The sequence below is a fragment of the Arabidopsis thaliana genome, chromosome 3, assembly GCF_000001735.4.
Source record: "Arabidopsis thaliana chromosome 3, partial sequence".
Taxonomy (NCBI): Eukaryota; Viridiplantae; Streptophyta; class Magnoliopsida; order Brassicales; family Brassicaceae; genus Arabidopsis; species Arabidopsis thaliana.
The window spans coordinates 14712151-14736069 of NC_003074.8; the positions used below are offsets into that span (position 1 = coordinate 14712151).

Sequence of the window (23919 nt, forward strand, 5' to 3'; positions counted from 1 at the left end):
CATCACCACCGTTTGATCGAGTGAATTCTTAAGGTTTATTTTTGTCCGTTTGATCGAGTGATCAAGAACAAGAAGCTCTCCACCGTTTAATCAAGAGCTGCGCAATTCAAAAAGATGCTCGATCCTTTACTCGAGCTCTCATTATTTGGAGACCAAAGCATAACTTGCGTGACCCCACTTGTTCCCCCAACACTCCGTTACTCAATGGACAAAGCAATTACCCATGCCCCTCACCATTTCCAATCAACTTTTCTATCTCTTCCAAAAACAAACCAAAGACCAATCTCCTCCACCCAGTGAATTCGACAAACCCTCCTTGAAACTCTCTCTTTCATCATCTCGTTTTCGGAATTCTCTCACAAAGCTTTGAAGTCTTCATTCCAAACCCTTCCCCAAACGCTCCCTATCACTCCTTAAGAATCCATTCCCCTTCACCAATACTTCACCAAAGTTGCTCGATCACTCCCAAGTCTATCTTCAAGCATTCAATCGGTTTCAAGCTCAAAATTTCTTCACCAAAGAAACCGATTCCCTTCCCCTTTGATACCTCTTGGAAAGTTGTTCTTGTTTGACTTGTTGAAGCTCACCACCAATCTCTATGGATTCAAGAAGAAAGAGTTCATCTCGAGCTAGAAGATCCTCCGTTGATAAAGAAGAGGTTGAGGCGTTTGACATGAGTGGCACGACTGAACGCCAAATTCTCAAAGCTCGTCGTGCTCAAATATCAAGCTTGATTCAAGGTGGAAGCTCAAGCCGCTCAGCCATGCAAAGAGAAGAAGTAGCTCGGGGAAAGAGGGTCGTTGAGGCTGAAGAAGAACACCATGAAGAGGCACCCTTCAAAGAAGCGGCTTCTGAGGAAGAGGTTGAGATCATCGGGGATGATACACCAGCCCCTGTTGGGAGAGAGAAGAAACCGGCCAAGGAGGAAGAGAGAGCCAACCCCGAGCGAGTACTATCAATACTTGAAGGAGTTGAAGTTTGAGGGAACTAGACACCCTCATAAGGAAACGATGTAAGAGCTTGGTATTTGTGGTGATGTGGAATACTTGATGGAATTGGACAATCTTGCAACATTTATGAGCTGCCAATGTGGGGGATATAAAGAGGAGAGCTGCCAACTCCTTGCAACCCTCAAGGTTCACTTTTGTGTTGATGATTCAGAGAAAGAAGAGAGAGGAGGTCTTGATTACATAACTTTCAAGGTTAGGGATGTCGAGTATACTCTTGATATTCGCCATCTTGATACAATTTTTGGGTTTCCAAGTGGAGAAGGAATCCGCCAAGACTATGATCAAGATGAGCTAAAATCTCTTTGGAAAATAATCGCCGGTCCGAAGCCCTACTCGCCAGCCAAGAGCAAGAGTTCTTCAATTCGAAATCCCGTGATTAGATACGTCCACCAATGCATCGCCAACACCCTCTTTGCAAAGAAAGCCACCGGATTTGTTGGTGAAGAGGAGCTATGCATGATAGACCAATCTTTGGTCTTCATTCTAAGAGAGACAACAGATGGGAGGAAGATGGCAGGTGATAGAGCAGACACTTCGCTGAGTGTTGTTCTTTTGGATCACCTATTAAGCTACAGAGAGTATGCTGCAACTATCCATCGCTCGGGAATTCGCGGAAGCCTTTGTGTTGGTGGTCTCTTAACGCCAATACTGGGAGCTGTGGGGATGGAATTTGGAACCTCTGACATGTTCCCCAAGTTCATTGACCTCGACTATCTCAAGGGGAAAGATTTTCTTGAGAAAACAACTTTGGCGGATCGCTATCTCTTCAAGTTCAACCATCCGAAGCTTTGACCTTCTCTTTTACCCCTACCATGCGAGAACCGGAATTTGGTGAAGATAAGGCCCAACATCAATTTCATGCCTTGAACATCGACATTGGAGTAGCTCAAGAAGATGAACCAGAATATAGTCAAGCTGACTATGAGCAACAAGAGTATTTTACTCAAGCTGACTATGAGCAGCAAATCGAGTTTGAGCAACATAACGATCAACCGGAACAAGGGACCAGCGAACAAGAGCAAGCTCATTATGAAGAAGGTGTTAACCAAGGAGGAGATGAGATAGCTGAAGTTCATAAGAAGCTCAGTGTGATTGAAGAGCTTGGGAACCTTCACAGCAAAACAATGAAGGGTTTCAAGAAGAAGATGAGAACAATGAAGAAGTCGTTGAAGAGTATGGCTGCTCAAATCAAGGACTTCCAGAGCAAGCCTAGGCCATTCTCTCCCACCCCCGAAGTAAGAAGAAGCGGTTCCACGAGCTCAGCTACAAGTAGAGCTGAAAGGATCGATCAACCCCGAGCTTTATCTTTTGAGCCTCGGGAAGTGACCTCCGAGTTGAGAGAGCCAAGAAGTAGGCAGAGACGAGCTTCCATACGCTCGACCGGACAGAACGAGCAAAATCCTCCCGCCTCAACTTCAGCCCCTGCTTATACTCAAGAGAGTATGGACGATTACGTTTCCATCTACTTCACCTGACCGGTGAGGTAACACTACCTCAACCATTGTATATAACATCATCTTTTTATTTTCTTTGTGTGTTTTGTGTTTTGGTCTTGAATTCTTTCTCAGATTTTTATTACACAAAGGACTGTATAATTTAAGTTTGGGGGAGGATTCAAGACATGTTTAACATTGTGTTCTCTTTTCTTATTTCAAATTTTGCATCATCTTAGGCATAGAAAAAAACCATAAAAATTTGAAAATTTTTCAGAAAAATGATTTCACAAAAACAGAGTGTCATGTAGATTGCATTTCATTTTAGGATTGTATATAGAAGGTTTTCATTTAGGATTGCTCATTTGCATAGGGGAGAATGATGATTTCAAACCATTAAGCATGTTTTGATTCAATGAAGTAAGTTCAATACCCAGATTGTTAGTTCTCTATTGCATAACCGATTGTTTCTCTGAAGTAAGACTGCACCCTGCTTTGAATTTACAACTTGACTATATTGCTTTGATTCGAAACTCGCTTATCTGATGCCATTCCCTATCTATTAGAACCTGAACTGAATTTGTAATCATCATGTCTATGCATTGTCTGTGAACTCATGGCTACCATATACATACTTGGATTATCTTATTCATTTCACCACCCTCTGTTAATCCAAGTAGCTGACTCTCATTTTTAGAGCAGTTTCTCATAGCCTTAGCCTAGCCTTATTTCAAGCCAAAGATCATTTGTGTGTGATTATGAGGTCTTTTTCGATTGAGCTTGGTATAACGTGTTAGGTATGAGCCGACAAGAGCAGTCTTTCATGTAGACCTAGCCCACGCTTTTTGGGTTATTTAGGACTAGGTGGAGACTTGTATTTAGGATTGAGATTGTGTATGGATTGAATGGGAATGAGAATGAGAATGAAAAGAAAAGAAAAAAAAAAGAGAGTAAGAGTTTAAAGTTCTTAAGGGGGATACAAAAAATGTTAGTCTAGTAAAGGGTTTGGAATTCAAAGAAGTTACGCATTGTGATTCAAAGAAAAGGGTAAAACGCCCTTTGTGCTAAGATTAGAAGAAAAGCCTTAAGTTTGTCAAAGTATAAAACCAAACGCGCTAGACTCTTGAATCGTTTTAAAGAAGAACCCCTTAGAACTTGAACCAAAAAGAGAAAGAATGAGAAAAATGGTAGAGTTAGGACATCTATGGGACTGGGATCATCTTCTGAGCTATCATACTATATATCATTGGGTAGATGGGAGTCTGTTCTTGTATGTGTCTATTGGCTTTTACCTTTACCATTCTACTGAAGCTCAATCTTTTCTCTGAGAGTCCCCTGTTACTCGACCAAATCATTAGAGGGACAATTTTTGTCTCTTAGCTTAAGCCCGAAACCATGTGAGTTCATAACCATAGCATTGCTTGATCCACTGTAAGTGCTTAATGAATGTTAAAGGGAATTAGTTGATGAGAATGCTTGAATAGATTAAGGCAGGTTGTTAGGTTGCATTGTGACGAGTATGGCTAACGTTTTTAAGTAAAGGTCTATCATCTTGCAACCTAGAATTAGCAACCTGGACATTGAGCTTACTCGTTCTATATGCATGCTTCGGTTTTTGAATCCCCACCTTCAAACCTCTCCTTCAACTTAAGATTTTTTGTTTGCTTGTGGGCAAGCAAGAGATAAGTTTGGGGCAGTTGATAACACTGTATTTTACTCATTTTAGGCATGTATTTATCATCATTTAGCTTAGTGAAACTAATTGTTTCATATCATTTTGCATCACATTTAGCTATTTTGCACACTTAGGCATTTAGGATCATCTTACATACATATTGCATGTTTTGGTGTGTTTTCAGGTGCAGAAGGAGCTTACAAGGATTCTACTCGACCCTCTACTCTATCCAACCAGGAAGGAAGCAGCAGAGCATTCTACTCGACCAGTTCACTCGATCAAGACAGCCATAGAGGAGGCATCAATTCACTCGACCCACTTACTCGATCAAAGCAGCCTCAGAAGAAGCAGTAGATTGATCTACTCGTCCCTCCTACTCGATCCTCTACTCGACCCATTTACTCGACCAAGGGCGACCTACTCTACAAGACTTGTTGATCTATCAAAGCGTCTTCGGATCCTCCTCATTCCCCACTCAACCAGACATCTGAGCATACAGATAAGAGAGGAAGAAGCATCTACTCGACCAATTGATCACTCTGAGGATAGACACAAAGGCGCAGACTTTGCAGCACCCTCTTTACTCGATTCCCAAGATCGAGCACTCGCCCAAACCGCCTCAAGTCTCTTGTCTTCTAGTAATCTAGGGTTTTCAACATTTTACTATAATAGATCACTTTGGGATTTGTCCAAAGGATCTTGCTTTTATCCTTTACTTTTTCTTTGTGTTCTTGAATCTTCAAAACTTAATTACTCTTAATCTATTTCTTTTTGCATTTAGTTCTTTGAGTAAAGTTGTTTAGTTTGTTTAGATTTACATTTTGGTATGATTTCAGTAATTTCTGGGTTTGTGTTCATAGTTATGTTGCTTGAGTAGTGATTAGGGTTCTTGAGGATAGATTAGATTAGGGTAATCTCTAGGTTAGTCAGGTGGTTAAGATTAGGTTAGATCCCTTCTGGATTCGTTGGCCCTTATGAAGTTTTCGCGGGCTAATGTGGAAATTCGACCATAGACGTCCAGCGTCCAAAAGACGTTCAAATGATTGTCTGATCTACGAAATCCAGAGATTTATAGACTATAGACCAAGAGATTGGCTAGTCTGTTTATTAGCTTTGGTAGATTGTTGCTTAAACCCTGCTCTGCTATGTTTCATCAACGAGAATTGAGATTAGGAAGTGGTAGAGTTATGGGGGTCTCTGTCATGAGAGTGGATTGAACCGGTTTTGATTCTATCGTCTAGGGTTTCTGCCTTTCACCTGTTAGCCACCTGATGAACCCTAGAGTTGCCCTTATCAATGAATCCATCCTTAGGACTTCTATTCTTCTTAGATTTATTTGTATTCACCCCCTGATTGCACTTTTATTTACCTGTTATTTGTATCCCCTGTTGATTGTATTTTAGTTCTTAATATTGTCACATGTTGGTTCTACTCGACCCAATGATCGAGTAGGGCTCTTAAGTTCACATTTTTACCTGTTTGAATTCTGACCTATGATTGTTACTAGAAACCCACCATCTCTATAATCTGGCTTGACTTAGTTGCTTATGTACACATCTTGATTGCTAGCAATAACAGTGGACTGGATTGACACCCCCTATAGCTGCATCGACATGTTAGTGTTTAAGGGGAATTGAACAGAACCTCACTTCACCATATAAGTAGGCCTAAAAACCTACTTATCATGAATTCCGATATATCTTGAGGAATAACAACGTCATTTGGGTCCGCTATAGGTAAAACGGATTCTTGGAAAGAATCAGAAAACACTTGAAGGCTATACCACAATCCAACCACAGCCTTCGGGTTGATGCCAAAATGTATTGCAGCAGCTAGAGCATGCTCGCATGGGATTCTTAACATCGTGTACCTAAGACAAGTACACATACACTCGTCTAGTACAACGTGATAATGCTCACCACTCTTTGAAGTAACTTGATAACTCCATGGCCCAAACATCATGACTGCGAACTTTCCTGACTTAGGCAAGTCTTGGAGGAAACGTTCATCTACCTCCGACGTCACCAAAGAGTTACACTTCGACACTTTTTTCCCCCTCGCTGCAAACAATCGCATAATGACCTCTCGGATGAACTGTATCATATAGACAATTGGATACGCATTTGCCTTCCTTAAGACATTGTTCATTGCCTTCGAGTTGTTGCTAGTCATGATATTGTACCGCTCCCCTTTGTAGTATGTCCTTGTCCAATGCTCAAATCCAACATTCTCTAAATACTTTCTGCATCCCGGACTCCGACCTCCTAACTCTTCAAAGTATTTTTCAAAATCTCTAACCCGATATGCTTTAGCGGCGCTAAAGAATAAACAAGACACACCGTACCTAGCGTAAGACACTGATATGTTTCGCTCCAGGTTACTATACATACTCCATGATGAGCTTTCGAATACACCACACTGACGCCTTTATATATGGAAGAATGCATGTCCGAGACAATCATCAAATCGTCAGTATCTGGAACAATCTTTGATAAATTGTCAAAGAACCAAATCCATGAAGCATCGGTCTCGCCGTCGACAACACCAAAAGCTAATGAAAATTTGAAAGTTCTCGTCTTGTGCACATGCTATGAGGAAGCATCCTTTGTAACGACCGACTAGCTGCGTTCCGTCTACAATAACAACTTTCTTCATATATTTCCAACCTTTTATAGACGTCGAGAGAGAAACGAATCCATACTTGAAGCGCTGGCGACCATTAGATTCAGGAGTGGAGTGGAGATGACAGATTGTACCGGGATTTGCTAAACGTAGAAGATACAGATATATAGGTAAAAACCTGTAACTAGCCATATCATCACCCCTTACAGAGTTTACTACAACCTCTCTAGCTCTCCATGCTGTAGAATATGAGATCCAAACATTAAGATCATTTAAGACCAATTGAGGTAAATCTACTGCTCTTAGACCCCCTTGCCTAGAACTATATCTATTCTTCATTACCTTGCCTAAAAGTTTGTAAGTAGCATGTTTACGATAATCCTTTCGACTCCCGATCTTGCAAACATGGATAGAATCATAACCTGTGATTTTGAAACATTTTGAATTGGGTATGACATGTGCAGTCAACTGCCATGGACAATTACGATCTACGCAAACCATCTATAATCTTTTAGGGCATGAGCGAGTTTGTTTGTAGCGGAAGCACCTTTTGATTGCAAAAAGTCGCATAGTCTACTGTATGACGTGCCTGTTTTTGAAAACACTTCCCACATACAAAGGATGACCTGACGTACTCAATTCAACTTCTGTCTCATCGACTCGAACATTGGCTAAATCATCGAATACTGGAGCAGCATCAGTATCGAGTAACTCATTCTCACCATTGTGCAATGTAGAAAACCCTTTATACACTTCGTAGGCTTCACCTGTTGTTACTAGACGGTGGTCAGATTCAATATTTAACCCACTTGCAGAAGCCCCTCTTAGGCATTCTATACCCTCATCTCCAGTTATGTTCTCAGCTATATCATCCACATTTGCAGCCATGTACTTAACTAATTCACCTTCGCATCTTGTCTCCTCTGCACAGACTCTAATGTACGTACATTGGTACAAACCATGTTGACACGTCGGGGATGGAGCAGAGATTGGTGTACTGTCAACCAAAACAGCAGTGGGTTCTACATGATGTACATGTTTACCTGTCGACGTACACAATGCCAATAGACGAGTGAATTCCCCTGGGGTTCCACGGTTTGTTGAGTGTCATTCACGACGTCCTCCTCAACATGACCAATTCCATAGTCTTCCACAATCAGATCACCCTATTTATTGTAATCGTAATCTTCGCCACTACCTTCACTACCGTCGATTGTAGGGTCGAGGGTACTTCCATATATTCGCCAAACATTTGATCTGCATCCACATCCTCCTCTTCATTATCCTCATCCTCATCACCTTCATCTCTTCCATCCTCATATACATTTATATCTTCGTCAAACTTATGAGCTGCATCAACATTTGCAACCTCTGTCTCTGTAAAGCTTCCCTTGCCGATAGAGTAGAAAGACACAAACAAGTTAATAGAAGGATCGCCATTACGAATCAACATAAATGTATCCAGGCTGATTTGATTCTCAATATATACTGGAGGGCGATTACTTCCTATCATATCAGACATATTTCCAAGCATCCAATAATTTATTATAGGCTTGCATTCACTAATCTTCAGCACCGTTAAACAAGTTGGATTTGTTTTTTGCCCAAATTTTTTATCTCAATTATGTAAATATCTTATAATATAATCTCTATTATAATAGGTAATCACTGAAAAGGATTCAACTTTATGGATAATATAAGCAGAAACAACAAACCTGCATGATGATTCACTAAAGGGTAACCCTAAATGTAACTAAAAGTTCAAATTTTTATCACAAACCCAGTTTTTAAGAAAGAAGAAAGAGTGAACATACGAATTCTCTGACATCCTCGCCATGCAAACCCTAAAGAATATCGAGAAATCGATCCAGTAACAGAGCATCGTACTCGATAAGCTTGTCGTCTTTAGAAACCTTGCCAGGAGCAAGAAGCCTGAGCTGAGCATCAATAGAAGCCATCTTCTCCAAATTTCTTGCAGCCATGGTTTGGTTGATGCTTTTTGCTCTCTCTGGTGAAAAGCTCTTTTGGTTAAGTGAGAGAGATTCTCAATAATTTTATAGATTGATACAATCGGAGACAATCAAGGAAATATATCCGATAAAGCTGAAACTAAAAAAATGTGTAAATCAAGAAAGATTAGTGAGATACCTCGGTTTGATTCGAAGTTCGTTTGCAATTCTACAATCCCCAAAATTTATGATTGTACCTCAGAAACAAAAAAGAGGTGCTAATCAAAATCAAGAAAATTCTCACACATATAAAAACCAAATAGCTACGAAAACCAAAACATGTAACCGAACAAACTGTAAACCTTGGGTAAACAACTCATCACCAATTGGCAAAGATCTATGAGATCTTACTTTCCAAGTGACCATAACATAAAAAGGAGTCGGAAAAATCGATGAAGATGCATCATAAAAAGGACCGAGATTGAAATACAAAAAAAAACTATAAACTATATTGCTATTGCTATGCACTAAAATCAAGCTACGATGTTTGTGTTTGAGAGGAGGGATCCTATATTTATAGGTATTTTCAGCATAAGGTTTTAGGGTTTTACATATGACAGCGTAAATTATACGGGCCTAATATCTTTGTTTGAAAAGCATAAGCCCGTTAGGGTTGTTAGGCGACTTATGATTGATTAGGTTTGATTAGGATTAATAGGCGATTTAGGTTTGATTAGGGGCGCCAGAGAATAGGAAATTTAGGGTTGAGAGTGAATTAAACCTTTTTTTTTTCTACACATTAAAATATAAAAACAAAATAATAAGTTATCTCATTAGTTAGTAAAAATATTAATTTATCCTTAAAAACCTTAAGAGAGGGAGGGCAAATCCATCAGTTCATTTTCTGAGAGCGAACATGAAAGTTTTTGACATCTGCTTTAATATATAAGATTCTCCACCGCTTATGTTTGGGCCGCTACGAATTCAAGATGTTCTGATTCGAATGATTGAGTGATTATGAAATTTTTTACAAAAATGATCGATAGGTATTGTGTTGTTATGGGTTTTAAGAAATATTTAAATACTTTTTTAGAGACGGTATGCTTGACCTTTTGTAATATTATGGTCGAATTTTCAAATCTCATAACTATATTCTATCATTGAAATTTAAATTTTTTTTTAAATACTCTAGTTGGTATTAAATAACATTCCTTAGTTTTGCCTCGTTTGAGCTCTAATTATTAATCGGATGACAAAAAAAATAGTTAATATTAAATAGTGAAATCTTTTATAAAAAGAAAAGAAAACATTTATTTACTAGTGGGGATAATGTTTCTAAAGCCCAATAAAGGCCCAAACGTTCTCTGAAATAACACCCTAATTATAGCTTCTGAGGCCCAAATCTCTCTCTCTCCCCTCCGGAAATCTCCTCGATTCCTCCGTCACCACCGTACCGTAACCGAGACTGGTCGCAATGTTGTCGCTCAATCTATCTTTGAAACCCCAACATCTCAAGCTCTTATCTTGTTACACGGATTCGTCTGCTCCTTCAATCGCGAAAAAGGTACCTACACACTTGCTTCTGTTTCTTAGTTCACTTCATATCTTGAATTTTAGGTATCTCTCTACTTTGTACAGTTGATCAAGGAATCAAAGCTATCTAGGGACTTCAGTCAAAAGATACAAATCGTAGACTACGCTCCATTAGTTCAAACTTTAAGCCAGAGAAGATTACCTGATGTAGCTCATGAGATTTTTCTCCAAACGAAATCAGTTAACTTGTTACCAAATTACAGAACCCTTTGTGCTCTTATGCTTTGTTTTGCTGAAAATGGGTTTGTTCTTCGAGCACGTACGATTTGGGATGAGATTATAAACAGTTGTTTTGTACCTGATGTCTTTGTAGTCTCTAAGCTTATATCTGCTTATGAGCAATTTGGTTGTTTTGATGAAGTTGCCAAGATCACCAAGGATGTTGCTGCAAGGCACTCGAAGCTTCTTCCGGTTGTGTCTTCACTTGCTATATCCTGTTTTGGTAAGAATGGACAGTTGGAACTGATGGAGGGTGTTATAGAGGAAATGGATTCAAAGGGAGTGTTGTTAGAGGCTGAGACTGCTAATGTGATTGTTAGATACTATAGTTTTTTCGGTAGTTTAGATAAGATGGAGAAGGCTTATGGCCGGGTTAAGAAGTTTGGTATTGTGATAGAGGAAGAAGAGATAAGAGCTGTGGTGTTAGCGTACTTGAAACAACGGAAGTTTTATCGGTTACGCGAGTTTTTGTCAGATGTTGGTCTCGGTAGAAGAAATCTTGGAAATATGTTATGGAATTCTGTATTACTGTCATATGCAGCTGATTTTAAGATGAAAAGCTTGCAGAGAGAGTTTATTGGAATGCTTGATGCGGGTTTCTCTCCTGACCTTACCACCTTTAACATTCGCGCTCTTGCGTTTTCTAGAATGGCTCTCTTCTGGGATCTACATCTCACTCTTGAACATATGAGACGTTTGAACATTGTTCCGGATCTTGTGACTTTCGGATGTGTTGTCGATGCATATATGGATAAGCGACTAGCGAGAAATTTGGAGTTTGTATACAACCGAATGAATCTGGACGATTCTCCTCTTGTCTTAACTGATCCACTTGCATTTGAAGTTCTGGGGAAAGGGGATTTCCATCTTAGCTCGGAAGCTGTTTTGGAGTTCAGTCCACGGAAAAACTGGACGTATAGAAAGCTAATTGGAGTTTATCTCAAGAAAAAGTTGCGGAGAGACCAGATTTTCTGGAATTACTAGCTACATGCCACATCTTTGCTGCAAAGACCGTCACTCTTTGCTCACTATCACAATCCCCCTGATAAACTTTTCCGATGCTTGAAATGAAACATTGAGGTTAGAGAGTCTTCTTGCTACTAGATTTACATATAAATCATACATGCCTGTATTTACAATGTTTTATTGTTAAATAGATATGTATATTGAATTACATACATATTATTAATGCACATTTTTATCCGGAGTTGTGGACCATAGAAAGACATATTGACTCCTCAAAGTAAATTCTGCATGTTACATTGAAATCATAGGCTAAATTTGAGATGCACTATTTTTAGAAAGTGTAGAGAAAAGGACAGGAAGAAATAAGCGAAAGCTTTGGTAAGCCACCAAACCTGATTACTGGAAGAAAAGAAAAAAGTTCCGAGAATAGAGTTAGATCGCTGGTGAGGGTTTTAAATGGAACACAACAATGGTTGTTTTAGAGTGTGTTATTCTTTTGTATTTATACCTTCTCATAGGTTTCTTGTAATACACGCTTCTTCCTCTCTCTCCCTCTCTCTTATGGCCTCGTCTTGAAAGCGTCTTGCATGCTAAGAGAAGGCTTTAGAGCAAGGAGAGAAGGGAGAAGTTGATTTATACGTCCATCGGATATATCTTCTTTTTATATCTGTCTCTCTTTTAAGGAAGAAAAATGGCGACTGAATTCTCGTGGGATGAAATCAAGAAAGAAAATGTGGACCTTGTAAGATTTTTACAGAGTTTAATTCGTTCTCGAGATCTTGAACTGTTGAAAATCTGTAATAATTTTTGAATGATTTATATTATAGGAGCGGATCCCTGTGGAAGAAGTGTTTGAGCAGCTGAAATGCTCAAAAGAAGGTTTGTCCAGCGATGAAGGTGCTAAAAGGCTTGAAATATTTGGGGCAAACAAGCTTGAAGAGAAATCAGAGAACAAGTTTTTGAAATTCTTGGGGTTCATGTGGAATCCTCTCTCATGGGTTATGGAGTCTGCTGCAATCATGGCTATTGTTTTAGCTAATGGAGGAGGAAAGGCGCCGGATTGGCAAGATTTTATCGGTATTATGGTGTTGCTTATCATCAACTCCACCATAAGTTTCATCGAGGAGAACAATGCTGGCAATGCCGCTGCTGCTCTCATGGCAAATCTTGCACCAAAGACTAAGGTATGCAAATTTCTCAATACATATATATAGGTATGTATTTTCTAAAAAGGAGAGTTATATAACCTATGTGTGAATGTAGGTGTTGAGAGATGGTAAATGGGGGGAGCAAGAGGCTTCAATCTTGGTTCCGGGTGATTTGATAAGCATCAAATTGGGTGACATTGTTCCTGCTGATGCTCGTCTCCTCGAAGGAGATCCTTTAAAAATTGACCAATCTGCTCTTACTGGTGAATCCCTTCCAACCACCAAACACCCAGGAGATGAAGTATTCTCTGGCTCAACCTGCAAGCAAGGTGAGATTGAGGCTGTTGTCATTGCCACGGGTGTCCACACCTTTTTTGGCAAGGCTGCTCATCTTGTTGACAGTACCAACAATGTTGGCCATTTCCAAAAGGTATTTTAGAAATGAACAACATCTGAGTACTGTAACTCTTGGTCTACCTAGGGTCTCACGGCTGGGTTTTTATTTTCCAGGTTTTGACATCAATTGGTAACTTCTGTATATGCTCAATTGGATTGGGGATGTTGATTGAGATATTGATTATGTACCCTATCCAACACCGCACATACAGAGATGGTATTGATAATCTATTGGTGCTTTTGATCGGAGGAATCCCAATCGCCATGCCAACAGTTTTGTCTGTAACAATGGCTATTGGATCACATAGACTCTCTCAACAAGGTGCCATCACCAAGAGGATGACTGCAATTGAAGAAATGGCTGGAATGGATGTTCTCTGCAGTGATAAGACTGGAACTCTAACCCTTAACAAGCTCTCTGTCGACAAGTCCTTAATTGAAGTGTTCCCAAAGAACATGGATAGTGACTCAGTTGTATTGATGGCTGCAAGAGCTTCCAGGATTGAAAACCAAGATGCCATTGATGCTTCCATCGTCGGAATGTTGGGTGATCCTAAAGAGGTACGTACTTCATATTTGTGAAACTTGGATTCATTTTGTTTACTGTCCTTATGTTGCAATTGTTTTTGATGAAATAAATAGGCAAGAGCAGGAATCACAGAGGTGCATTTCTTGCCCTTTAACCCTGTAGATAAACGTACAGCGATCACATACATCGATGAAAGCGGAGACTGGCATCGGAGCAGTAAAGGAGCTCCTGAGCAGGTAATGTAACTAATATGCTTGGTTTTACTTTTAATTTAACTTACTATCTTTATCTGAGTAACTTTATTATTACTAGATCATTGAACTCTGCAATCTCCAAGGAGAGACTAAAAGAAAAGCACACGAAGTTATCGATGGTTTTGCTGAACGTGGGCTTCGTTCTCTTGGTGTTGCTCAACAGGTATGTCATAGTTAGACTCATCACATAATGACATAAACATATTTCGTTATATGGTTTTAAGAAAATTCCTTTTCTATTCAAATGCAGACTGTGCCTGAGAAGACTAAGGAAAGTGATGGTAGTCCATGGGAGTTCGTTGGTCTGTTGCCACTCTTTGACCCCCCAAGACATGACAGTGCGGAAACTATTAGACGAGCCCTTGAGCTTGGTGTCAATGTTAAGATGATTACCGGTGACCAACTTGCCATCGGTATTGAGACTGGTCGTAGGCTTGGCATGGGAACCAACATGTACCCATCCACTTCACTCCTTGGCAATTCAAAGGATGAATCATTAGTTGGCATCCCTATCGATGAGCTCATTGAGAAAGCTGATGGATTTGCTGGAGTCTTCCCTGGTAATATATTCAAATAGTCAAATGTTAAAATATTGTTCAGTTACATCAGTCTCACTTGGTTTGTTCAATTACATTGTTTTCATTTGGTTTACACAGAGCACAAGTATGAGATCGTAAAGAAGCTACAAGAGAGGAAGCACATTTGTGGGATGACTGGAGATGGTGTAAACGATGCTCCAGCTTTGAAGAAAGCGGATATTGGAATTGCAGTGGCAGATGCTACTGATGCGGCAAGAAGCGCCTCAGACATTGTTCTAACAGAACCAGGACTAAGCGTGATAATAAGTGCCGTATTGACAAGTCGCGCTATCTTCCAGAGGATGAAGAACTACACAATCTACGCTGTTTCCATCACTATCCGTATTGTTTTGGGATTCATGCTTGTTGCTTTAATCTGGAGATTTGATTTCGCACCTTTCATGGTCTTGATTATCGCAATCCTAAATGATGGAACCATCATGACTATCTCTAAGGACAGGGTTAAACCTTCCCCGGTGCCAGATTCTTGGAAGCTCAATGAGATTTTCGCCACTGGCGTTGTTCTAGGAACCTACATGGCTCTTACCACTGTACTCTTTTTCTGGCTAGCTCATGACACAGACTTCTTCAGCGTAAGTAGTGTACAATATCACATCAACAACATTCGGTTACTATACTTATTTTCAATATTAAATTGCAGAAAACATTTGGAGTTAGGTCCATACAAGGGAACGAAGAAGAACTTATGGCAGCTTTGTATCTTCAAGTGAGCATCATAAGTCAAGCACTTATCTTTGTAACCAGATCAAGGAGCTGGTCATTTGTTGAACGACCTGGGTTTTTGCTCCTAATAGCCTTTGTTATAGCACAATTGGTTAGTAGACTCTCTTTGTACCATAATACTATCCATTTTCATTCATTACCGTCTGATACATGTGTCGTTTTTATGCAACAAACAAGGTGGCTACATTGATCGCTGTGTATGCAAACTGGGGATTCGCAAGAATCGTCGGTTGTGGATGGGGATGGGCTGGAGGTATATGGGTATACAGTATCATTACCTACATTCCTCTTGATATTCTCAAGTTCATCATCCGTTACGCTCTCACTGGCAAGGCTTGGGATAACATGATCAACCAGAAAGTGAGCATATTTCGGAAACAAAACTTTACCTTAAATCCATGTTAGTTGTGAGCTTCATAGCTCTTTAATCTTTTGCAGACTGCGTTCACAACTAAGAAAGATTATGGAAAAGGAGAGAGGGAGGCTCAGTGGGCACTAGCTCAACGTACACTCCATGGTCTACCACCTCCAGAAGCAATGTTCAACGACAATAAGAACGAGCTCTCTGAAATAGCAGAGCAGGCCAAAAGGCGTGCCGAAGTTGCGAGGTAATAAAGTTAATCCTCTTTGTCATATTCTTTAAGAAAAAACATTGGATAATCAAACCAAACTAAACAAGGTATTGTTTCTTATTTGTAGGCTGAGAGAGCTTCACACTCTAAAGGGTCACGTTGAATCTGTAGTGAAGCTCAAGGGGCTTGACATTGATACCATTCAACAACACTACACTGTTTAACCATTTATGGGGTTACTATGATGAAAGAGCCCTAATGAGTAACGAAATAAGCTATGTATTCTCCTTATATTGGTTTTAAACTATTTGTAACAAAAAGAGAGCAAAAACAAGATGTAAAATATATCTTTTCCGTTGGATGAAATATAATAACACTTGCAAAAAATCTTCTCTCGGTCCTGGTTTAGATTATTAGGGTTGAAAACATATTAAACTTGTCGTCTTTATTTTCAAAACCTACTTCGACATTAAATATAAATTAATACTCTAAAATATATAGTAAAAAATATATATTAGAATTAATAAAAAAAAAAAAAAAATAGTATTTTTGCATTACTATATATTGTGTATAGTTACTTAAATGAATACTAAACCCAAAAAAATATTAAAAATCGATAAAAACAAACTCACGCATAACGAGAGTTAATAACCTAGTCATATTGAAAAATTTAGTAACTTAAACTTAAGTTATACAAAAAAAAAAAAAAAAACTCTAAATGTATTTGAATTTTATGATATTTAAATAAAAGCCTTAAAAAAATGGACTTGATTAGCTTAGTCTACAATTTGGAAAACCCTATGATAATATATCAATTCAAAAAAGTGAAAAAAAACACACTATCATAACAAAACATAAAGCACACTTTATAACCGTAGATCTCTTAACCACGTATCATTTAATAACAGTGATGATAAACGTACTAATTATGTACACTACAAGCTTAAAAAGGAATAAGATTCAATTGTTTTGGTAATGTTTTGAGGCTCAAATAATGTTTCCTAAAACTAAATTCAAACAGAAATAACTGAACGAAAACAAATAACTAAAACTGTTCATAATTTTGTTTTTCTTCTAAAAAAACTATTTTTATGGCTTTTGTGATAAAAATAAAAGTAAAGTAAATGTTGAATTTTGATTTAGAAGGTAATAAATCGTTAAAAGGATGTGTGATCTCACTTTCTGAACTAACAAGTTTTTTATGTTTCAGTTGCTCCTTGTTTTTGCTTATGTTTTGCTTATGTTTTGCTTATATTTTATTTATTTGTTTTTGTTTTTTTTTGCTTATTTTAATTTATTCAATTGGTAATCACCCATTCCAATGCATGGATTAAATTAATCAGAGCAAACAATTGGAAGTATACAAGCACCAGAAAACAAACGATTACAATTGTTTAATACAAGAAGCATATAACAAACAATTACAATTTGTTTATACAAGAAACGGCTAGCAATTGCAACAACTACGCATACTCGATCATAGAACACATAAAACTATTCAATTTTTACTAAGGAATAGACGGATCTGAACCTTGGCAAACCTAGAAGATACACAATGGTGCAGCGGGACTTGATAGAAAACCTAAGCTCGTTGATTCGATGTGAATGGTCAAACAAAGGGGTGTCTGCAGTTCGTTGATTCTTGTGAATACCGAACAAAGACGAACTTGAAAGTCGTTAATTCCTTAGAATAGCCGAGATTCAAGAGAGAAGGGAAGCTTAAAGCTCTGTTTTAAATTCAATAATAAGTTAAGTTCTGCAACTACAAGAGAGTCTTTATATAGAGGCGACAAGAAGAAAGAAAACCCTAACATGTTTGGGAAAAGGAACCGACTAAGACGTAGCTTAAAGCCCAAGTAAGTAAAAGAAGAGAAATAAAAGAAAGCCCAAGTAGAAGATTAAAAACAGAGTATAGGTATAAGGATGCGCTGCATCAGTTCTCCCCGGGTAAGAGAAGATTTGCCTCTGAATCTGGAACGTCATTCTCGACATGGTACTTAGATAAATACTTGACATTGAAGACGTTGGAGGTGCGAATGTGCTCCGGAAAGAGAAGACGATACGCATTTGGGTTGATACGCTCAAGAACCTCAACTGGTCCAATCTTCCTTGAACGTAGCTTGTTGTACTCATGAGCCGGCATGCGATCTCTGGTCAACACCACCCACACGAGATCTCCGGGATCGTACAGTACCTCTCTCCGCTTGGTATCAACTTTACCTTTGTATTTTGTAGCAGAAAGCTCCAACAGTTTCTTGGCCTGTTCATGTGTATCTCGTAAAGAATTAACAAAGTCCACCGCCTGACCATGCATTCGTCGTGTGTCATGTAAAGCAGTTAAATCGAGAGGACCACGAGGCAAGATACTATACAAGATCTAAAACGGACTGAAACTCGAGCTCGGATTTGATGCATGATTATGAGCAAACTCGGCTTGACATAAGCGCGTCTCCCATGAACGAATATTATCCCTAACCAAACACCGTAACATATTACCCAATGCTCGATTTGTCACCTCTGTTTGACCATCCGTTTGAGGGTGGTAGGCGGTGCTCATATCCAAACTTGTATGCAACATCTTCCATAGTGAACGCCAAAAATGACTTAGAAATCGTGTGTCGCAATCCGAGACGATGGAGGTCGGTAAACCATGAAGACGATATATCTCTTGGAAGAACAATTGAGCGACTCGCACCGCATCCGTTGCGCGCTTACGCGGAACAAAGTGTGCCATTTTAGAGAAGCGATCATCTACAACAAAAATAGAATTATTACCTTTTTGAATCCTAGGAAGACCCAAAATAAAATCCATACTCAAGTCAGTCCATGGTTGCGTTGAATTGGAAGAGGAAGATATAACCCAGCGTTGGTTGCTTGACCCTTTGCTAATTGACAAGCACGACAATGTTCCACAAACCTCTCAACATCCCGTCGAAGCATTGGCCAAAAATATGTAGCTGAAACAAATTGAAGAGTGCGATCCCGACCCACATGTCCTTCGGAGTGGAGCTCTTGAATGACCCTTAATCGCGAACTGCAATTCGGTATACACAATTGGATCCCACGGAACAGAAAACCGTCCGTAAGTGAGTAATCTGTTCTTCCACTAGCTGCAACATCTGCCAAAATGGGACTAAAAAAGGGGTCTGCCTTATATAATTCAGAAAAAGAAGCAAACCCTGGTACCGCCACATGCATCGTTGTTAACAACGAATGACGTCGGCTTAACGCATTAGCCACTCGATTCAATTTACCCGCTTTATGTCGTATAGATAACTTGAATTGTTGTAAGAAAGCAATCTATGATGCATGATCAGATGACACCTTATCTTGACTATCAAGATGTTTTAATGCATCATGATCCGTGAATATGATAAAATCACGGTGAACCAAGTAGTGACGCCAACGCTTAATAGCTTTCACTATCGCATAAAATTCGATATCATACGCACTATAGCGATGGCGAGCTCCTGCCGACTTCTCACTAAAATATGCCACCGGATTAGATTGTTGACTCAAAACAGCTCCTATCCTCAATTTAGAAGCATTACAATGAAGCTCAAATGGTAATTCAAAGTTTGGTAACGCCAAAATTGGAGCTGAAGTAAGCGTCCGTTTAATCTCCTCAAATGCCCCTCGAGTTTCATTCGTCCATACCAGCTTAGTGTCTTTCATACAATCGGTTAGAGGGGCCATGATTGCACTAAAATGAGGTACAAACCGTCCATAGAATGACGCCAATCCATGGAAGCTACGCACATCCGACGTTGTTCTCGGTTCGGGCCACGATCTTACTGCCTAGACTATAGTCAAATCCATAGACAAGCCTTTTGATGAGACTACATATCCGAGAAAAAGAACACGATCCACTCACACTTTTGTTGTGCCACAAAAAAACTTCACGGTGTAACACCACTAAAATTTGACGAAGATGATCTTGATGCTCCTCCAAAGACGAACTAAAAATCAGAATATCATCAAAATACATAACCACAAAATTTCAAATAAATGGTCGCAAGGCTTGATTCATCACTCTCATGAAAGTACTAGGTACATTTGAGAGACCAAAAGGCATCACCAACCATTCAAATAATCCTTCCCTAGTTTTAAAAGCCGTTTTGCATTCATCACCGGGATGAACACGAATTTGATGATAGCCACTCTTCAAATCCAATTTTGAAAAAATTGTTGCCTTCCCAATCTGGTCAAGTAAATCATCTAAACGAGGATAGGAAAGCGATACCGAACTGTAATCTTGTTAACGGCGCGACTGTCTACACACATTCTCCATGAACCGTCTTTCTTAGGGATTAAAAGAGCGGGAACTGCACATGGACTCAAACTCTCACGCAGCCACAAGATCTTCCAATTGGTGGCGTAACTCCTCATGCTCTTGTGGACTCATTCGGTAATGAGGGCGATTAGGAAGTGCTGCTCCTGGAACTAAATCGATTTGGTGTTGTATATCCCATGGTGGAGGTAATCCCTGAGGTAGCTCGTGTGGAAACACATCCGCAAATTCATTTAAAAGATCTATTATCCACAGTGCTAAATCTGTAGGCGGAGAGGGAGTCTTATTGGCAGCCATAAGAAGTACCAAAAAACCAGTATCCTGAAATTCACTCACAAAATTCGTTAGAGAACATAACAACACACTACTTAACTCCTTATTCGCTGTTTCCTGAATAGTCTGCTCGAGGTGGCCAGGTCGCAAGGAAAAACCTGAGGGGTTTGGGATGAGAATAATCTTGCGATTAGCAAACACAAAACTGTATACATTGGTCTTTCCATTGTGAGAAACATCATGGTCGTATTGCCAAGGGCGCCCCAAAAGAAGGTGACTGACATCCATAGGAACAACATCGCAAAAGATTTTATATTTGTAATATTGACCAATAGAAAAAGGAACCAAGCCACGTTGACTAATGCGTATCTCTGTCCTTTCTTTCAACCAAGTCAATGTGCAAGGTGCTGGATGGTTTTCCCGTGATAGTCCCAATTTGCGACAAGCTTCCTCCGACACAACATTACGGCGGCTTCCCGCATCGATCACATAACGACAGACTTTTCATTTTATTGTACATGTAGATTGAAAGATGTTAGTACGTAACCAAGGATCTTCACTAGCCATGGGAGCCAAACACATCCGCGCTACTAACAAATTCCCGGTATCCCCTTCATTACGATCTTCTTGAAGCTCTGCACTTTCCTCAAACTCGTCGACACCATCACCACTGTCATGCCATTTTACTTCTTCAATTAATAAACCACGTGTGTTCTTTTGCGGGCATGCCGTCATTAGATGATCATGTTCTCCGTAGGTGAAACACCGCAAGGCATTGGGTCGATTCGATCTTCGAAGTTATTGTGTTTCCACCGCAACCTTGGGATCGCTAGACGCACTTGCAACTTCACGTGATAACGTGGGTTGCTTACTAGCTTTGACATTAGCTACTCCTGTGGGACGATTCCAGTTAGTTACATTCCAAGAAGAAGTTGTCTTGAATTGTTATTACAATCGTAGTTGGATCAAATTGTAATAACGCTGTCTGAATTTGGAGTCTTAACCCCCTATGAAATGAGAAACCAATGGAACCTAACTGTCAAAAATCTCATTCCTTGTTATCAAGAGATAAAACTCATCTGCATATTCATCTACAGAACGAGTTCCTTGACGCAAATTCTACAATCTCGTATACATGGTACGATCATAATTATGTGGGAGAAACATATGCTTCAAGTGCTTCTACAATAATTCCCAAGAATCTATTTTTGCCTTTCCAGTGCATGCCCGTGTTGCTTTCAGCTGCAACCACCAAGAGGCGGCACGACCACGAGATTTAGTAGCCAGCAACGCTACCTTTCTCGCATCGGGTACCTGCTTAAACTCCATAAGCTCTTCCCTGCAACAAGCCAATCCAATAGCTCCTCGCCACATACACTACCATGGAACTCGGGTATGTCAAGCTTATAACCCGACTCCCAACGCCTATCATCTTCCTCCTTTACGCGAATCTCACGCACTCCACGATCACGTCTCTCTCTACCTCCTCTCTCACGATCCAAACGACCCCCATAATCATGACCCTCACGCTCCTCTGCAAACGGGTTGTCATGGCTCTCCTCCGAACTCTCATACTCTGAATTTTGTCGTGGGAATTGATTGTTCAGGACTGTCTCAGCTAGGGCATGAATCGATTGGGTAATCGTTGCTTGAAAATTCTCCTGCATCGTCACGAGGGGATGACGAAGCTCAGTCCATTCATTGAAGCGTTCCCCGTCATCAACGTTCTTGGTGTTTCTGGCAGGCATCGTTGCACAACGTAAAGACAAAGAAAAAAAGTACCAAAAGCAAGTTGGACTCGTCTTTGGCTCTGATACCAAAACTGGCGCAGCGGGACTTGATAGAAAACCTAAGCTCGTTGATTCGATGTGAATGGCCAAACAAAGGGCTGTCTGCAGTTCGTTGACTCTTGTGAATACCGAACAAAGACGAACTTGAAAGTCGTTGATTCCTTGGAATAGCCGAGATTCAAGAGAGAAGGGAAGCTTAAAGCTCTGTTTTTAAATTTAATAATAAGTTAAGTTCTGCAACTACAAGAGAGCTTTTATATAGAGGTGACAAGAAGAAATAAACCATAACATGTTTGGGAAAAGGAACCGACTAAGACGTAGCTTAAAGCTCAAGTAAGTAAAAGAAGAGAAATAAAAGAAAGCCAAAGAAGAAGATTAAAAACGCAGTATAAGTATAAGGATTCGCTGCATCACACAAACCGACAAAACTAAAAGGGATTTTGAGGTAGCAGTTGTTGCGACACATTTTCTGAATTCACTCGACGAGTGGAATGACCGGTAGCTTGCTTGAGCTACAAATCTCTATCATGAACCCGACGGGGTCGTGAAAAAACACATGAGTTACTTGAATTCCCCCATCCGCTATGCTCGTTTTGAAATAAGAAACATCCATATTCTCTCCATTTGTATCATATTATTGCACTACATTTTACACATGGTTTGTTAAATTATCGAAACAAAAATAATTATTGTTTCGGTTATATAATTCATTACCTGGAACAAGATATGCTTATCCTTGGGGTCAATCCTAGTTTTTTCGGGCATTCATCTTCTGAAGAACACAATAGGTGTATCCTAATGCCATACCTGGATAACCTGAAGGGAGAAACACATCTATAAGTTTCTATAATACCGTTAAACTCGAAAATATCAGATTTATAATACTTGAGTTATGATTATCAAGAGAATTTACCAAACTCCTTTGGAAGTCAATGAGCTTGGTCGATATACGGGAATGAATTTGAGAACCTTCTCGTAGAAATTTTTGGATTCTTCAACCGAATGACAATTGAGAGATACATGATTTAGTGATACAATGTTTAAAGGAGTTGGCCTCTTCTTCTTAGCTTCAACAAATCGTCGACTACCTCCTAGAATGACATTTTCATGTGTCCCCATGATGCGAGAATGTTTGTTGTCACTTTGGAGGTTCTTTAAAAAGTGATGATTATATATGAATAGATTTTACTTAGTTTTTATATCGGCATCCAAAACAGAGTAGTGTAAAAATAAATCACAAAACTATTTCAGTTTAATGTTTTACTACTTAATTACTGTAGCGCTACATTCTTATTTAACTTGATACAATAAAATTGGATTGAGTTTTTTTTTTTTTTTTAATTCCTATGGTGATTGTTGGGGGTTGGATTTGGCCCAATACGTAATGAGCCTAAAACCAAGCCCATTAAACATTAGTAAACCTAGGAGCGATCTATTCAGCTTACCTGACAACAACTTTTTTAACACCCATTGACACATATAGTTGTTTTCTCAAACTGAGTAAAAGAGATCTACTAACACATATGTACGTTCATTTAGAGTTATAACAAGTTGATGAGTTTTTAATTTCAAAGCTCTATTTTTAATTTACTGGTACATTCTGTTTATACATTCTCACACTGTCACACATATGTACATTCATTGCATGTATATATAAAAAATTGCATAATAAAGAAAATTAAGATATCGAAAAGGATAGTCATACGCTGATATAGTGACTTGAACAAATACTGGTCAGAGGCTGATATAGTGATTTAATTAAATAATTGTGTCTCTGAGTAGATTGTGTAACCCTACCATGTGTCAGTGCCATACACCTTTAGTACTGTAAAAGCTTAAAATTTCGATTGTGTCTTATTTACCATGTTGTTATTATT

The 23919-nt window shown here is 39.3% G+C and overlaps 3 protein-coding genes, 1 long non-coding RNA gene and 4 pseudogenes across 8 annotated transcripts; 3 read left to right on the forward strand and 5 right to left on the reverse strand.

Moving 5' to 3' along the window:
- Positions 1–598: 598 nt before the first annotated feature.
- AT3G42624 lies at positions 599–2485 on the forward strand (annotated as a pseudogene; the record flags this gene model as incomplete). Its single annotated transcript has 1 exon — positions 599–2485.
- Positions 2486–5737: 3252 nt separating this feature from the next.
- AT3G42626 lies at positions 5738–8299 on the reverse strand (annotated as a pseudogene; the record flags this gene model as incomplete). Its single annotated transcript has 1 exon — positions 5738–8299.
- Positions 8300–8584: 285 nt separating this feature from the next.
- Positions 8585–8722, reverse strand: AT3G42628 (phosphoenolpyruvate carboxylase-related / PEP carboxylase-like protein; the record flags this gene model as incomplete). The annotated part of the gene is made up of 1 exon (NM_148804.1): positions 8585–8722. The coding sequence occupies one exon, from the start codon at positions 8720–8722 to the stop codon at positions 8585–8587; it is 138 nt and encodes a 45-aa protein (NP_683646.1).
- Positions 8723–10099: 1377 nt separating this feature from the next.
- On the forward strand, positions 10100–11769 carry AT3G42630 (Pentatricopeptide repeat (PPR) superfamily protein). Its single transcript, NM_114130.4, has 2 exons — positions 10100–10253; positions 10328–11769. Exons 1-2 carry the CDS (start codon positions 10164–10166, stop codon positions 11483–11485), a joined length of 1248 nt encoding a protein of 415 aa, NP_566863.2. The 5' UTR covers positions 10100–10163; the 3' UTR covers positions 11486–11769.
- A 62-nt stretch (positions 11770–11831) lies between these two features.
- On the reverse strand, positions 11832–12087 carry AT3G06425. The gene has a single exon (NR_141251.1). It is a non-coding gene; the product is annotated as an other RNA (long non-coding RNA).
- Positions 11953–16177, forward strand: HA8 (H[+]-ATPase 8). The gene is made up of 12 exons (NM_114131.3): positions 11953–12209; positions 12295–12651; positions 12731–13045; positions 13126–13572; positions 13654–13776; positions 13853–13957; positions 14045–14354; positions 14451–14965; positions 15034–15207; positions 15294–15476; positions 15555–15724; positions 15816–16177. The coding sequence occupies exons 1-12, from the start codon at positions 12159–12161 to the stop codon at positions 15910–15912; spliced, it is 2847 nt and encodes a 948-aa protein (NP_189850.1). The 5' UTR covers positions 11953–12158; the 3' UTR covers positions 15913–16177.
- Positions 16178–17670: 1493 nt separating this feature from the next.
- AT3G42645 lies at positions 17671–21879 on the reverse strand (annotated as a pseudogene; the record flags this gene model as incomplete). Its single annotated transcript has 1 exon — positions 17671–21879.
- Positions 21880–22517: 638 nt separating this feature from the next.
- AT3G42646 lies at positions 22518–23161 on the reverse strand (annotated as a pseudogene). Its single transcript has 3 exons — positions 22956–23161; positions 22757–22858; positions 22518–22658 (listed from the first exon to the last, which is right to left on the reverse strand).
- Positions 23162–23919: the final 758 nt, after the last annotated feature.

What these genes read in the sequence shown, in the direction of transcription:
- HA8 (NM_114131.3), top strand. Translation starts at nt 12,159, where the DNA reads ATGGCGACTGAATTCTCGTGGGATGAAATCAAGAAAGAAAATGTGGAC. An exon ending in ATAACATGATCAACCAGAAA is followed by an intron (nt 15,477 to 15,554) that starts GTGAGCATATTT and finishes AATCTTTTGCAG; the next exon opens with ACTGCGTTCACAACTAAGAA. An exon ending in AGGCGTGCCGAAGTTGCGAG is followed by an intron (nt 15,725 to 15,815) that starts GTAATAAAGTTA and finishes TCTTATTTGTAG; the next exon opens with GCTGAGAGAGCTTCACACTC.
- AT3G42630 (NM_114130.4), top strand. Translation starts at nt 10,164, where the DNA reads ATGTTGTCGCTCAATCTATCTTTGAAACCCCAACATCTCAAGCTCTTA. An exon ending in CTCCTTCAATCGCGAAAAAG is followed by an intron (nt 10,254 to 10,327) that starts GTACCTACACAC and finishes TACTTTGTACAG; the next exon opens with TTGATCAAGGAATCAAAGCT.